The 16,199-nt window shown below is 40.0% G+C and overlaps 1 protein-coding gene across 2 annotated transcripts; it reads right to left on the bottom strand.

Annotated features, from left to right (window-relative positions):
- Positions 1–2,333: 2,333 nt before the first annotated feature.
- On the bottom strand, positions 2,334–15,924 carry LOC139945119 (basic immunoglobulin-like variable motif-containing protein). 2 transcript variants are annotated; one of them, XM_071942388.1, is made up of 8 exons: positions 15,819–15,924; positions 7,580–7,811; positions 6,704–7,072; positions 6,266–6,404; positions 5,591–5,791; positions 4,669–4,896; positions 3,497–3,580; positions 2,334–2,936 (listed from the first exon to the last, which is right to left on the bottom strand). In XM_071942388.1, exons 2-8 carry the CDS (start codon positions 7,773–7,775, stop codon positions 2,642–2,644), a joined length of 1,512 nt encoding a protein of 503 aa, XP_071798489.1. In that variant the 5' UTR covers positions 7,776–7,811; positions 15,819–15,924; the 3' UTR covers positions 2,334–2,641. The 2 variants fall into 2 exon arrangements, with proteins under 2 accessions (XP_071798489.1, XP_071798490.1); XM_071942389.1 differs by lacking the exon at positions 15,819–15,924 and adding an exon at positions 15,651–15,808.
- Positions 15,925–16,199: the final 275 nt, after the last annotated feature.

Raw genomic sequence — 16,199 nt, 5'->3', positions numbered from 1 at the left:
CTTGCAGTTTTGTTGAAAATAGGCCAAAAATTGATAAAATCACAAGGGGTTAGCCTTGCAGTTTTGTTGAAAATAGACCAAAAAATGATAAAATCACAAGGGGTAAGCCTTGCAGTTTTGTTGAAAATAGGCCAAAAATTGATAAAATCACAAGGGGTAAGCCTTGCAGTTTTGTTGAAAATAGACCAAAAATTGATAAAATCACAAGGGGTAAGCCTTGGAGTTTTGTTGAAAATAGACCAAAAAATTGATAAATCCACAAGGGCTAAGCCTTAGAGTTTTGTTGAAAATAGGCCAAAAATTGATAAAATCACAAGGGCTAAGCCTTGCAGTTTTGTTGAAAATAGGCCAAAAATTGATAAAATCACAAGGGGTAAGCCTTGGAGTTTTGTTGAAAATAGGCCAAAAATTGATAAAATCACAAGGGGTAAGCCTTGGAGTTTTGTTGAAAATAGGCCAAAAATTGATAAAATCACAAGGGCTAAGCCTTGGAGTTTTGTTGAAAATAGGCAAAAAATTGATAAAATCACAAGGGGTAAGCCTTGCATTTTTGTTGAAACTAGGCCAAAAATTGATAAAATCACAAGGGGTAAGCCTTGCAATTTTGTTGAAAATAGGCCAAAAATTGATAAAATCACAAGGGGTAAGCCTTGCAATTTTGTTGAATATAGGCCAAAAATTGATAAAATCACAAGGGGTAAGCCTTGCATTTTTGTTGAAAATAGGCCAAAAATTGATAAAATCACAAGGGGTAAGCCTTGCAGTTTTGTTGAATATAGGCCAAAAATTGATAAAATCACAAGACGTAACCCTTGCATTTTTGTTGAAAATAGGCCAAAAATTGATAAAATCACAAGGGGTAAGCCTTGCAGTTTTGTTGAAAATAGGCCAAAAATTGATAAAATCACAAGGGGTTAGTTAGCCTTGCAGTTTTGTTGAAAATAGAAAAAAAAATGATAAAATCACAAGGGCTAAGCCTTGCAGTTTTGTTGAAAATAGGCCAAAAGTTGATAAAATCTCAAGGGCTAAGTCTTGCAGTTTTGTTGAAAATAGGCAAAAAATTGATAAAATAACAAGGGGTAAGCCTTGCAGTTTTGTTGAAAATAGGTAAAAAATTTATAAAATCACAAGGGGTAAGCCTTGGAGTTTTGTTGAAAATAGGCCAAAAATTGATAAAATCACAAGGGGTAAGCCTTGCAGTTTTGTTGAAAATAGGCCAAAAATTGATAAAATCACAAGGGGTAAGCCTTGCAATTTTGTTGAATATAGGCCAAAAATTGATAAAATCACAAGGGGTAAGCCTTGCATTTTTGTTGAAAATAGGCCAAAAATTGATAAAATCACAAGGGGTAAGCCTTGCAGTTTTGTTGAAAATAGGCCAAAAATTGATAAAATCACAAGGGGTTAGTTAGCCTTGCAGTTTTGTTGAAAATAGAAAAAAAAAATTGATAAAATCACAAGGGCTAAGCCTTGCAGTTTTGTTGAAAATAGGCCAAAAGTTGATAAAATCACAAGGGCTAAGTCTTGCAGTTTTGTTGAAAATAGGCAAAAAATTGATAAAATAACAAGGGGTAAGCCTTGCAGTTTTGTTGAAAATAGGTCAAAAATTTATAAAATCACAAGGGGTAAGCCTTGGAGTTTTGTTGAAATTTTGCCAAAAATTGATAAAAACACAAGGGGTAAGCCTTGCATTTTTGTGGAAAATAGGCCAAAAATTGATAAAATCACAAGGGGTAAGCTTTGGAGTTTTGTTGAAAATAGGCCAAAAATTGATAAAATCACAAGGGGTAAGCCTTGCAATTTTGTTGAAAATAGGCCAAAAATTGATAAAATCACAAGGGGTAAGCCTTGCAATTTTGTTGAATATAGGCCAAAAATTGATAAAATCACAAGGGGTAAGCCTTGCATTTTTGTTGAAAATAGGCCAAAAATTGATAAAATCACAAGGGGTAAGCCTTGCAGTTTTGTTGAAAATAGGCCAAAAATTGATAAAATCACAAGGGGTTAGTTAGCCTTGCAGTTTTGTTGAAAATAGAAAAAAAAATGATAAAATCACAAGGGCTAAGCCTTGCAGTTTTGTTGAAAATAGGCCAAAAGTTGATAAAATCACAAGGGGTGAGCCTTGCAGTTTTGTTGAAAATAGGCCAAAAATTGATAAAATCACAAGGGGTAAGCCTTGCATTTTTGTTGAAAATAGGCCAAAAATTGATAAAATCACAAGGGGTAAGCCTTGCATTTTTGTTGAAAATAGGCCAAAAATTGATAAAATCACAAGGGGTAAGCCTTGCAGTTTTGTTGAAAATAGGCCAAAAATTGATAAAACCCTAATCCTTGCAATTTTGTTGCATATAGGCCAAAAATTGATAAAATCACAAGGGGTAAGCCTTGCATTTTTGTTGAAAATAGGCCAAAAATTGATAAAATCACAAGGGGTGAGCCTTGCAGTTTTGTTGAAAATAGGCCAAAAATTGATAAAAGTATTATTTTTGTACAGATTTGTTACAAATAAAAAGCTTTTTGTACAATACTGTATTCACAAAAGCGGAAACCTTAAAAAATAACTAAACCACACCTCTCAAAATAAGATTGAAGCAATTGTAAGGGGTAAGCCTTGTATCTTTGACCAAAAGAAAAATCTCTACTAACTAGAGTCAAAAGAAAAGTCATCTCTAGCATCTAGTCTATTATTCATGGAATCCCCACTATCTCCTACTCTGGATAAAGGTACAGGCTCTACCCCACTCTCACCCTTTATTCTATCGCTTCGGTCTCTCACGGAAACCAAGCCTTGGAAGTCACTCTTCTTAAACGCAATGAGACAGTGAAGGTTTCCACCAACCCGCTTCGTCTTCCTCGTTTGAACTCCTAAATGAAGCTTGCGAATGTTCAGACACTGTGGACTTTTGCAGTTTAAATCCAAGGAAATGTCATCCCATCTGTTAAGTCAAGACAACAATAAAGAATACATGTGTAAGCGGGAAAAGCTCAGTTCATACTTCCTGCGAACGCAAATTTGAGCAGTGCTCAACTGACAAGACTGAGGTGAATTGTTTGCAGCAAAAACAGAGTTGTGACGTAAATATGCGCTTTGCATTACAAGGAAGTATGAATCATAAATTTAATTGCGGTTATATAAGGTGATAATTTTGCATCGGGGATGTACATGTAGGATATCATTTGTTATTGCCCTTAAAGCAATGAGTATAAAGCACTCTACTTTCTCGAGTTCTATGACAACAAAAAATCTATTTACAAATCACTCGGGTGGGATTCTTACCCAAAACTTTTGTATTGCTAGAGCAGATGTCTTGCCACTATACCACCAAGCTAGTATAGGTGGTCTGTGGTGGCTAGGTGGCTAGAGGCAGTTTGAATTCTATGCAGTTGCTTTTTCTTTATTGCCGCAGCATTTTCATCAAGAATGGTTTGGCTAAGTGACAGAAGGTACCGAGCGCATCTCGGGCATTCATGAATTCTTTCGATGAGCCCTTCCTACCTGAAACAGTGAATCCCTGGCTGTTTACGACTTGGGTCTCCAACAAGGATCCAACTGTCTACCTCGTTGTCAGTAAGAGGACACCTGGGATGTAGGAATGGAAGTGCACGGACAATGTTAAAGGAACACGTTGCCTTGGATCGGTCGAGTTGGTCTTTGAAAAGCGTTTGTAACCGTTTTTTATAAAATGCATATGGGTAGAAAGATGTTGTAAAAGTAGAATACAATGATCCACACAAACATGCCTCGAAATTGCGTGGTTTTCCTTTTACCTTGTCGACTAACACGTCGGCCACTTATGGGGGTCAAAATTTTGACTCCCATAAATGGCCGACCATGTTAGTTCGCACAGTAGAAGGAAAACCACGCAATTTCGAGGCAAACTTGTGTGGATCATTGTATTCTACTTTTAAAACATCTTTCCAACCATATTATGCATTTTATAAAAAACGGTTACAAACGCTTTTGTTTTGACCAACTCGTCCGATCCAAGGCAACGTGTTCCTTTAACTAACATAGCGACGGAGCCACAACCATGATTAGGAGAGAGGCATATAAGGGTAGGGTTTGAGTGTAAGGGTAGTTCATGAGCGTAAAGCTTGGTTCATGAGTAGGGGTTGATTTGGAGACTAAAGTTGGGCGAGGACAGGAAGGGAATGGGCGTGGGGTTAAAGGATGGGTGCAAGGGTAGATTTTGGTGCGAGGATACGGTCAACTACCAGAGGATTTGACCGGTGCGGGGTTGGTGATGGGTGCAATAGTAGGGAGTTTTTAGTGTGACTGTGAGGGAGGGGGCGGGTGTAAGGAATTGGTGTGACTTTGGGAGCCAATTGACGTTGTTTTCCAGAATTTCTTACATGGTGTTAGTGTTGAGTGGTATTGAGACGGAGCACTGCCTATTGTAGTGAGACTGGGGTAGGGTGAAAGGTTGGATGTGAGGGTACGGGTTTTAGGAGGGGGTTAACAAGATGGGTGTGAGGGCAGCAGACTTGGTATGAGTTCAATTTTATAGGCACAGTGCGATAAACATCAGTTTTTTGTTTTAAACAGCAACCACCATAACCAGCCTGCTCCCTTCTGGTGAGGCAAGTCAGCATCAGTGCTCTGGGACTTCACAAAAACCTCTGGAGAACATTTCATTCACATTTCAACACTTTTGGTTCACAACCCACCTGTAGGCATCCTCGGCTTTCTTTGGAACGTCTTCAAACCCCACAGGACAGAAATAATGATTCCAGCAATGGTAGATGAATGTCAACCCTGGATCTTGAAGTCCACTCTTGAGAATCTTCAAGGCTTCTTCAGACGTTCTGCCTAGGGTACGACATTTACCTACCGGCTTGTACATGTAGTAGGACTTGCCTCTGGTTCCGTAATGGTTGTTGAGCTTTTTAAACCATCTGGAAAGAAAACGTTCTGATATTTTAAAAAGAGGTACTGTAACAATACAAGAAACAAGCCTGGAACTTAATCTTTGAGAGGGCAAGGGACTTTATTTTCCAAGGGGCATTTCCATTGAAAGTTTAAAGGCAGGATTGGTAATTGTCAAAGACTAGCCTTCACAGTTGGTGTATCTCAATATATGCAAAAAATAACAAACCTGTGAAAATTTTAGCTCAATCGGTCATCGAACTTGCGAGATCATAATGAAAGGAAAAAACACCCTTGTCACACGAAGTTGTGTGTGTTTAGATGGTTGATTTCGAGACCTCAAGTTCTAAATCTGAGGTCTCGAAATCAAATTCGTGGAAAATTACTTCTTTCTCGAAAACTATGGCACTTCAGAGGGAGCCGTTTTTCACAATGTTTTATATCATCAACCTCTCCCCATTACTCGTCACCAAGAAAGGTTTTATGCTAATAATTATTTTGAGTAATTACCAATAGTGTCCACTGCCTTTAAGAAAAACTTTTGAAGGGACACCAAGGCCAAGACCGAGGCAACAGAAATCTGTGGCCTCTGTGTAATTCAAGGTCTGAAGGAAAGTCGCTTTTACCAGAAATTAAAACTGATTTTTGTTTTTAGTTCCCTTCTCAGCAAAATCAAAGTTGATCCATGGGGTAAACATCTCAGATGGAAACTTTTTCACTAACCTCATTAAAGTACCATTGCCCGTAAATGGGCCAAAACGAATTTCACCGAATGGAGGTTTAAACCCTAACACTGTCAGAGCTTCCTCTTGTGTGATTGGACGATGACTTCCAGCTCCAAGCGTTGAGAATAAATAATTCCAGCAAGACACTAGAGAGGATAGGCCACAGGATTTGCTGTATTGAGGTCTTGACATGCAAAACCTATGGAGTAAGAGAAGATTGATTTATAATATTGTGCAACTTTTGAGCCTAATTTCTTTAAGGCTGCTTAAAGGTAGGGTCATAGATCTGGTAAATACTCTGAAAGTAAATGCCCATTAAACTTACTTGGTGAGAAGAATTGTTGGGATCAAATTAACTGGTTTGAGCTTTCAACTCAAATCAACTGTCAACAGAGGCACGTTGCCACCTACTCCTGGGTCTGAAACAGGGTTATCCTCTTTACAGTCTGTTACATGTAGGATGTAGGCATGGGTATCATCCACTAGGAGCCTGGCTTGAAGAGCAGAATACAATACCTTTTCAACCTTTTAAGAAGCTTCAGTGCCTTTTTTAAGGATACAAGTGTCATGACGGGAAATCAAACCCACACTCTGCTGCTGACAACACCAGCGCTTTGGTCTGGTGAACTAGACCACTCGGCTTCGACACTCTACAATGTTGATACAAACTTACCATCTTCTTTGGTCTAAAACTTTCCTCTCTGCAAGTGATGTTGTTGTTGCCGATACCTTGGGTGGAATATACAGGTCCTCAGTTTTACTTCCAGCTTGGGACGATGCTTCATTCTTCTGCAGCTTCTTAAAGACTCTTGCTAAAAAAAAATAACCAATAAAATTGCTGTCACTGTCAGCATTTTATTTCTAGTAATAAGCTAAACTTATTGGGTAAACTTCTTCATAATATAAGGTTGAACAAAACAAAAATTGGTTTGAGCAGGATTTGATCTGCATCCTCAAATTAAAAAGCTCATTACCAATGGTACAGTGTGCAGTTGCCTGTACGCGCAAACACCATGGTCTTGAAACCAAGCCTACAAACTTTGTCTACGCATGCAACCAAGATGTTAGCAAGCCAAATTGTTGAAAAGAATACACTCAATGTTATCCAAACCTTTTCTTCTTGTAAAATCTTTTGGTGCTGCTAAATCAGACAGATCTATCTCCCAGACTATTTGTGACTTCTCTTTGCTGGAGGTAGTACTCGTCGACAATGACTGTTCTACCGAAGGTTTAGGCGGCACATTCTCCACATCACTCTCACTTTCTGTTGATTCTGTTTCAGTGTTTCTTAAAGAGTCTCTTCTTAACGACACTTCTAAAATTGAAGAATCTGTTTTGAGTGTCCCTAGGTTGAGTCTGGGCGGTAATATTGAGGAAGAAGTTAGTAAGCTGTTGATGGTTGATGATTCTGCGTCATTTTCCTCCGCAGACAACCGTTTCACCTGAAGATCTTTTAGTACTTGTCTTGGTGATGTTGATCCTAAAAATCAAAGGTGAGATAAAACAAGATGGTGTAAGATTTATTTAATGGGTAGCCCCAGTGCATGAATCCAGCTCTTTACCCGAGTAGATGGAAGCATCTGATTACAAAAAAGGCCCAGCAAGGATTATTTTTCAAAACTGTTGGAGCATCTGGACCCAAACTTTGGAAGCTTGGCCAAAGCACACTGAACTGAAACGAGGTCCAGATAGTGTTTTTACTCGGTGTTTATCTTTGGTTAGACAAGTACAGACTTTGAACCTCACTCTTGAAGGGAAACAGAAAATGCTGCCCGGGTAAGAGGCACTCTATTTATAAGCAAAATTTAAATGTTTATTTGAGCATAGCAAAGGGCACCGCAGCAAAAGGACTTGGCACCATAGCAATTGCTGTTGGTGCTGTGCGTGCCGTGTGCTAATTCAAAGCCAATCTGCAGCAGAGCGCATTGGTTGGGCGGCTCTACGTCCCCCATCAAGAGAATGATGATGATAATGATGATGCCTGTACCTGAAACTGGTTCTCTTGATTCTGCCTGCGTATCCAGCTCAGATGCTCCGATTCTGTCAGTCTTAGAGTCTGTAGAGTCCCTAATAGATTCTTCATTGTAAAGTACAGCAATCTCGTTGAGGTCTATCGGGCCATCATATCTTACGTCTTCATTGTCCTCGTTGTCGAAAAGATACAAAGACTTGAAATTTCCCATTGTTACGTAACACACCAGGGTAACCAGATGGTGGACCTGTGTAAATGGAAGAAGAAGAACTTAAGAAGAGCATTTGCAAGAACAACAAGAATTATTTCAGATTTGGAGACTGACCGTTTGAGATCTACTATAAATAAGTAGATGTAGTGTAGTACATGTAGTAGTACTAGTAGTAATTAAGAAGAATAAGACTGCCATCCCATCACCATATTCCTCAACTCAAGCCTCATCATATGGGATGGTCCACTCGTCCAAGGAGGTACTCCTAAAACTACGAGGCAATGTGAAATTAATCATTTGTCTTGTGTCATCGAACAACATCAACTGATCAATTCATTATAAAACATGATCAAAACAAGTCAAAAACACATTAATTTAAAAAAATTTGCTCAGGCTCAACCTCCATCATGTGGCATGGTCAATAAGATCAGATTAGCCTACACTTTTTTATATTTCAACAAAAAACACCAACGTGAGGACGTTGGTAAAACGCGGAACGATTGCGGAACGACGGAATGGCGGAACGCTTTTATATACGATGTAACAGATTGTATTGCACGTATGTACATATGTACATACATACGTACGTGTATCCATGAAGCATGGAGGTAGCTAGATGGCAAGACGACTGTAGAATTTGCTGCATATATTCCAGTGTATAGAAAGTCTTTGGAATGATACTTTGTACTTACCAGTGCGTTCTTTCATTGGACAACTTGGCATTTCAAGATTATTTTTTAGAAAGGTTCTTCGTGCATGATGACATTATGCATTAACATGGAGCACTGCTGAAGTCCATGGCTGAACTACAACGAGTGTACAACTGTGTGTAATTTGTATGCATGACCCACACACGCATACTGTGTATGTACATAGGCTTCATCCCCCTATTATGGCTGATGATGGTGCATTGCGCGAACGAAATATAAAGGGGGGGGGGCATGATAAATGAGCAAAAACACCATCAAGGACGGGGTGCTCCACCAATTCCAATATACCAAAATATTCTTTAAGGACTCCTCTTTCATACTAGCTATCCAAAATAGTGGAGCACCCCGTCAATGAGGTCGAAAAAATTAGTTCTTTTGGCGGAACGTTTTTAAGCCACCATTAACACGTACAGTGCATTGCGCGAACTGAAACAAAAAAAGGGGGTACATCGACGGACAAAAACACCATCAAGGATGGGGTGCTCCACCAATTCCAATACACCAAAATATTCTTTGAGGACTCCTCTTTCATACTAGCTATCCAAAATAGTGGAGCACCCCGTCAATGAGGTCGAAAAAATTAGTTCTTTTGGCGGAACGTTTTTAATACACCAAAACACGTACAGTGCATAGCGCGAACTGAAACAAAATAAGGGGGGCACATGGATGAGCAAAAACACCATCAAGGACGGGGTGCTCCACCAATTCCAATATACCAAAATATTCTTTAAGGACTCCTCTTTCATACTAGCTATCCAAAATAGTGGAGCACCCCGTCAATGAGGTCGAAAAAATTAGTTCTTTTGGCGGAACGTTTTTAATACACCATTAACACGTACAGTGCATAGCGCGAACTGAAACAAAATAAGGGGGGCACATGGATGAGCAAAAACACCATCAAGGACGGGGTGCTCCACCAATTCCAATATACCAAAATATTCTTTAAGGACTCCTCTTTCATACTAGCTATCCAAAATAGTGGAGCACCCCGTCAATGAGGTCGAAAAAATTAGTTCTTTTGGCGGAACGTTTTAATGCCACCATTAACACGTACAGTGCATAGCGCGAACTAAAAATAAGGGGGGTACATCGACGGGCAAAAACACCATCAAGGACGGGGTGCTCCACCAAGTCCAATATACCAAAATATTCTTTAAGGACTCCTCTTTCATACTAGCTATCCAAAATAGTGGAGCACCCCGTCAATGAGGTCGAAAAAATTAGTTCTTTTGGCGGACATTTTTAATGCCACCATTAACACGTACAGTGCATAGCGCGAACTGAAACAAAATAAGGGGGGTACATCGACGGGCAAAAACACCATCAAGGACGGGGTGCTCCACCAATTCCAATACACCAAAATATTCTTTGAGGACTCCTCTTTCATACTAGCTATCCAAAATAGTGGAGCACCCCGTCAATGAGGTCGAAAAAATTAGTTCTTTTGGCGGAACGTTTTTAATACACCAAAACACGTACAGTGCATAGCGCGAACTGAAACAAAATAAGGGGGGCACATGGATGAGCAAAAACACCATCAAGGACGGGGTGCTCCACCAATTCCAATATACCAAAATATTCTTTAAGGACTCCTCTTTCATACTAGCTATCCAAAATAGTGGAGCACCCCGTCAATGAGGTCGAAAAAATTAGTTCTTTTGGCGGAACGTTTTAATGCCACCATTAACACGTACAGTGCATAGCGCGAACTAAAAATAAGGGGGGTACATCGACGGGCAAAAACACCATCAAGGACGGGGTGCTCCACCAAGTCCAATATACCAAAATATTCTTTAAGGACTCCTCTTTCATACTAGCTATCCAAAATAGTGGAGCACCCCGTCAATGAGGTCGAAAAAATTAGTTCTTTTGGCGGACATTTTTAATGCCACCATTAACACGTACAGTGCATAGCGCGAACTGAAACAAAATAAGGGGGGTACATCGACGGGCAAAAACACCATCAAGGACGGGGTGCTCCACCAATTCCAATACACCAAAATATTCTTTGAGGACTCCTCTTTCATACTAGCTATCCAAAATAGTGGAGCACCCCGTCAATGAGGTCGAAAAAATTAGTTCTTTTGGCGGAACGTTTTTAATACACCAAAACACGTACAGTGCATAGCGCGAACTGAAACAAAATAAGGGGGGCACATGGATGAGCAAAAACACCATCAAGGACGGGGTGCTCCACCAATTCCAATATACCAAAATATTCTTTAAGGACTCCTCTTTCATACTAGCTATCCAAAATAGTGGAGCACCCCGTCAATGAGGTCGAAAAAATTAGTTCTTTTGGCGGAACGTTTTTAATACACCATTAACACGTACAGTGCATAGCGCGAACTGAAACAAAATAAGGGGGGTACATGGATGAGCAAAAACACCATCAAGGACGGGGTGCTCCACCAATTCCAATATACCAAAATATTCTTTGAGGACTCCTTTCTCATACTAGCTATCTAAAATAGTGGAGCACCCCGTCAATGAGGTTGAAAAAATAAGTTTTTTTGGTGGAACGTTTTTCAGCCACCATTATTAGCACGGAATGCATTGCGCGAAATTAAACAAAATAAGGGGGTATGGATGAGCAAAAAAAAAAAAAACACTTGTAAAAACACTATCGTGGCCGTTGCTCCACTACGAACTTTTTGTTCCAGTGGTTAATTGCCGTTGACCAGGTGTCATTTTGCAGAGTTGTAATTACTGTTGAAGTAGCTAGAACGAATTTTACTATTGCCTTTATTGATTTTGCTAAATTGAATGTACTGTACAACTTCAGTTTATTGAAATTTAAAGGGTGGACACTATTAGTAATTACTCAAAATAATTATCAGCATGAAACCTCACTTGGTAACGAGTAATGGGGAGAGGTTGATAGTTTCAAACATTGGGAGAAACGGCTCCCTCTGAAGTGAAGTAGTTTTCGAGAAAGAAGTAATTTTCCACGAATTTGATTTCGGGACCTCAAGTTTAGAATTTTTAAAATCTCCCGAAATCAAGTTAGCATCTGAAAGGACACAACTTCGTGTGACAAGGGTGTTTTTTCTCTTTCATAGTATCTCGCAATTCCGACGATCAATCGAGCTCAAATTTTCACAGGTTTATTATTTTATGGATATGCTGAGATACACCAAGTGAGAAGACTGGTCTTTGACAATAACCAATAGTGTCCAGTGTCTTTATAAGTGGTTTAAAGTGTACTGTATGATTTTATTCTTTGAAGGAGAAAGTCAGAACAAACCTGATTTGTGACTTTGCTCTTCTTGTGAGTTGTTGCACTTGTTCTTTCACAGTAACCCATTGACGTGTATATTTGATAACCTTGTACCTAAATTCATTCCAACTGTTGTGATATTGAAATATTATAATAATAGTAACCATCACTGAGAGAAGCGTTTCAAAATTAATTGCTGTCCATTGCGTTTTATTTTATAGCAAACTTGTTTACAACAACCTAGGTAAAAACCTGCGACAGACATGTACTCATTTACACAAGTATGTTAATCCTATCTTGAGACACGATTGTTATTGCTGTCATGCTATAGTGGTATACAACAAAAGCCAATGATTATGTCAGTACAAAAACCTTTGGATCTACATAAAGTGTGCCAAACATTGTGTTAACTGCCACCCGGCGTCAGCAATACAGAGCCAACTCAACGCAAGAGTGTTGAACGACTAAACACTGCGGTCTCAACGAAAGCTAGCTACACCAATGTTGCTCGCCAATGGTGTATCTTTTAATAATTATAGATTGAAAGGCACGAAAAGAATTATATACAATGTTATACTTTTATTTTAATAGAAAAAACGCCTACTGGATGCGGGAGACGCACATGTTTCTCGCTGGTGTAAGCATTCCTTTGTTGCAACAACGGCTATACTATAGCACTGCGGATAAAGAGTTTGATTTATAGATCGAACTCAGGGAGTGATTTTTACCCAACTAACGGGTTCAGAAAAAACTTCTTTCGACCCCATTGACGGGTTGCTCCACTATTTTGGATAGCTAGTATGAAAGAGGAGTCCTTAAAGAATATTTTGGTATATTGGAATTGGTGGAGCACCCCGTCCTTGATGGTGTTTTTGCTCATCCATGTACCCCCCTTATTTTGTTTCAGTTCGCGCTATGCACTGTACGTGTTAATGGTGTATTAAAAACGTTCCGCCAAAAGAACTAATTTTTTCGACCTCATTGACGGGGTGCTCCACTATTTTGGATAGCTAGTATGAAAGAGGAGTCCTTAAAGAATATTTTGGTATATTGGAATTGGTGGAGCACCCCGTCCTTGATGGTGTTTTTGCCCGTCGATGTACCCCCCTTATTTTTAGTTCGCGCTATGCACTGTACGTGTTAATGGTGGCATTAAAACGTTCCGCCAAAAGAACTAATTTTTTCGACCTCATTGACGGGGTGCTCCACTATTTTGGATAGCTAGTATGAAAGAGGAGTCCTTAAAGAATATTTTGGTATATTGGAATTGGTGGAGCACCCCGTCCTTGATGGTGTTTTTGCTCATCCATGTGCCCCCTTATTTTGTTTCAGTTCGCGCTATGCACTGTACGTGTTAATGGTGGCATTAAAACGTTCCGCCAAAAGAACTAATTTTTTCGACCTCATTGACGGGGTGCTCCACTATTTTGGATAGCTAGTATGAAAGAGGAGTCCTCAAAGAATATTTTGGTATATTGGAATTGGTGGAGCACCCCGTCTATGATGGTGTTTTTGCCCGTCGATGTACCCCCCTTATTTTGTTTCAGTTCGCGCTATGCACTGTACGTGTTAATGGTGGCATTAAAAATGTCCGCCAAAAGAACTAATTTTTTCGACCTCATTGACGGGGTGCTCCACTATTTTGGATAGCTAGTATGAAAGAGGAGTCCTTAAAGAATATTTTGGTATATTGGAATTGGTGGAGCACCCCGTCCTTGATGGTGTTTTTGCCCGTCGATGTACCCCCCTTATTTTTAGTTCGCGCTATGCACTGTACGTGTTAATGGTGGCATTAAAACGTTCCGCCAAAAGAACTAATTTTTTCGACCTCATTGACGGGGTGCTCCACTATTTTGGATAGCTAGTATGAAAGAGGAGTCCTTAAAGAATATTTTGGTATATTGGAATTGGTGGAGCACCCCGTCCTTGATGGTGTTTTTGCTCATCCATGTGCCCCCTTATTTTGTTTCAGTTCGCGCTATGCACTGTACGTGTTAATGGTGGCATTAAAACGTTCCGCCAAAAGAACTAATTTTTTCGACCTCATTGACGGGGTGCTCCACTATTTTGGATAGCTAGTATGAAAGAGGAGTCCTCAAAGAATATTTTGGTATATTGGAATTGGTGGAGCACCCCGTCTATGATGGTGTTTTTGCCCGTCGATGTACCCCCCTTATTTTGTTTCAGTTCGCGCTATGCACTGTACGTGTTAATGGTGGCATTAAAAATGTCCGCCAAAAGAACTAATTTTTTCGACCTCATTGACGGGGTGCTCCACTATTTTGGATAGCTAGTATGAAAGAGGAGTCCTTAAAGAATATTTTGGTATATTGGAATTGGTGGAGCACCCCGTCCTTGATGGTATTTTTGCCCGTCGATGTACCCCCCTTATTTTTAGTTCGCGCTATGCACTGTACGTGTTAATGGTGGCATTAAAACGTTCCGCCAAAAGAACTAATTTTTTCGACCTCATTGACGGGGTGCTCCACTATTTTGGATAGCTAGTATGAAAGAGGAGTCCTTAAAGAATATTTTGGTATATTGGAATTGGTGGAGCACCCCGTCCTTGATGGTGTTTTTGCTCATCCATGTGCCCCCTTATTTTGTTTCAGTTCGCGCTATGCACTGTACGTGTTAATGGTGGCATTAAAACGTTCCGCCAAAAGAACTAATTTTTTCGACCTCATTGACGGGGTGCTCCACTATTTTGGATAGCTAGTATGAAAGAGGAGTCCTCAAAGAATATTTTGGTATATTGGAATTGGTGGAGCACCCCGTCTATGATGGTGTTTTTGCCCGTCGATGTACCCCCCTTATTTTGTTTCAGTTCGCGCTATGCACTGTACGTGTTAATGGTGGCATTAAAAATGTCCGCCAAAAGAACTAATTTTTTCGACCTCATTGACGGGGTGCTCCACTATTTTGGATAGCTAGTATGAAAGAGGAGTCCTTAAAGAATATTTTGGTATATTGGAATTGGTGGAGCACCCCGTCCTTGATGGTATTTTTGCCCGTCGATGTACCCCCCTTATTTTGTTTCAGTTCGCGCTATGCACTGTACGTGTTAATGGTGGCATTAAAACGTTCCGCCAAAAGAACTAATTTTTTCGACCTCATTGACGAGGTGCTCCACTATTTTGGATAGCTAGTATGAAAGAGGAGTCCTTAAAGAATATTTTGGTATATTGGACTTGGTGGAGCACCCCGTCCTTGATGGTGTTTTTGCCCGTCGATGTACCCCCCTTATTTTTAGTTCGCGCTATGCACTGTACGTGTTAATGGTGGCATTAAAACGTTCCGCCAAAAGAACTAATTTTTTCGACCTCATTGACGGGGTGCTCCACTATTTTGGATAGCTAGTATGAAAGAGGAGTCCTTAAAGAATATTTTGGTATATTGGAATTGGTGGAGCACCCCGTCCTTGATGGTGTTTTTGCTCATTTATCATGCCCCCCCTTTATATTTCGTTCGCGCAATGCACCATCATCAGCCATAATAGGGGGATGAAGCCTATGTACATACACAGTATGCGTGTGTGGGTCATGCATACAAATTACACACAGTTGTACACTCGTTGTAGTTCAGCCATGGACTTCAGCAGTGCTCCATGTTAATGCATAATGTCATCATGCACGAAGAACCTTTCTAAAAAATAATCTTGAAATGCCAAGTTGTCCAATGAAAGAACGCACTGGTAAGTACAAAGTATCATTCCAAAGACTTTCTATACACTGGAATATATGCAGCAAATTCTACAGTCGTCTTGCCATCTAGCTACCTCCATATTTCTACCTCCATGCTTCATGGATACACGTACGTATGTATGTACATATGTACATACGTGCAATACAATCTGTTACATCGTATATAAAAGCGTTCCGCCATTCCGTCGTTCCGCAATCGTTCCGCGTTTTACCAACGTCCCCAACGTGAAACGTCACTTACTTTGTGAGTGAAGCTTGACTATTCTGGAACTAAAGATTAAGAATCTACATCTAATAGATGATCTATTGCCTATGTAGGTTCTCACAATTGATGAGCCTGTTCAGCATGTAGATGACCTAAGAATGTATAGTATTGGGTTGTGTACATAAACAATATGAATAGGCTCACCTGTCACCTGCCTGGCCAGTGTTATTGTTGTTCATAAAAAAATCACTTTATGCATTCAAATGGCATTTTTGTTTACCGTTGCGCACTTCAAGCCTGCCCTCTCGTGGCGTATTTGAGTTTGCAACATGACCAATTGAAGTAAGCTACCGAATTAAAAACAAAACGGTCACTGGTGGAGCACCGCCCCCCCCCCCCCCCCTCCTCCCGCCCCCATTTGCCAATAATATAATAGTCAGATTGTAAAGATACAGAATGTCATAAGGAATCTAGATAACAATGATTTTGTTATGTTGCTCTTTTGCATCATTAAACATCAACCTTTATTTCACATTCCACCCCATTCTGAGCAGCCCCGCCCCCAAGGACTATGACACGAGTTGG

The sequence above is a fragment of the Asterias amurensis genome, chromosome 12, assembly GCF_032118995.1.
Source record: "Asterias amurensis chromosome 12, ASM3211899v1".
Classification (NCBI taxonomy): domain Eukaryota; kingdom Metazoa; phylum Echinodermata; class Asteroidea; order Forcipulatida; family Asteriidae; genus Asterias; species Asterias amurensis.
Note: the sequence above shows the minus strand (reverse complement) of the source record. Positions and strands in the feature narration are given on the sequence as shown.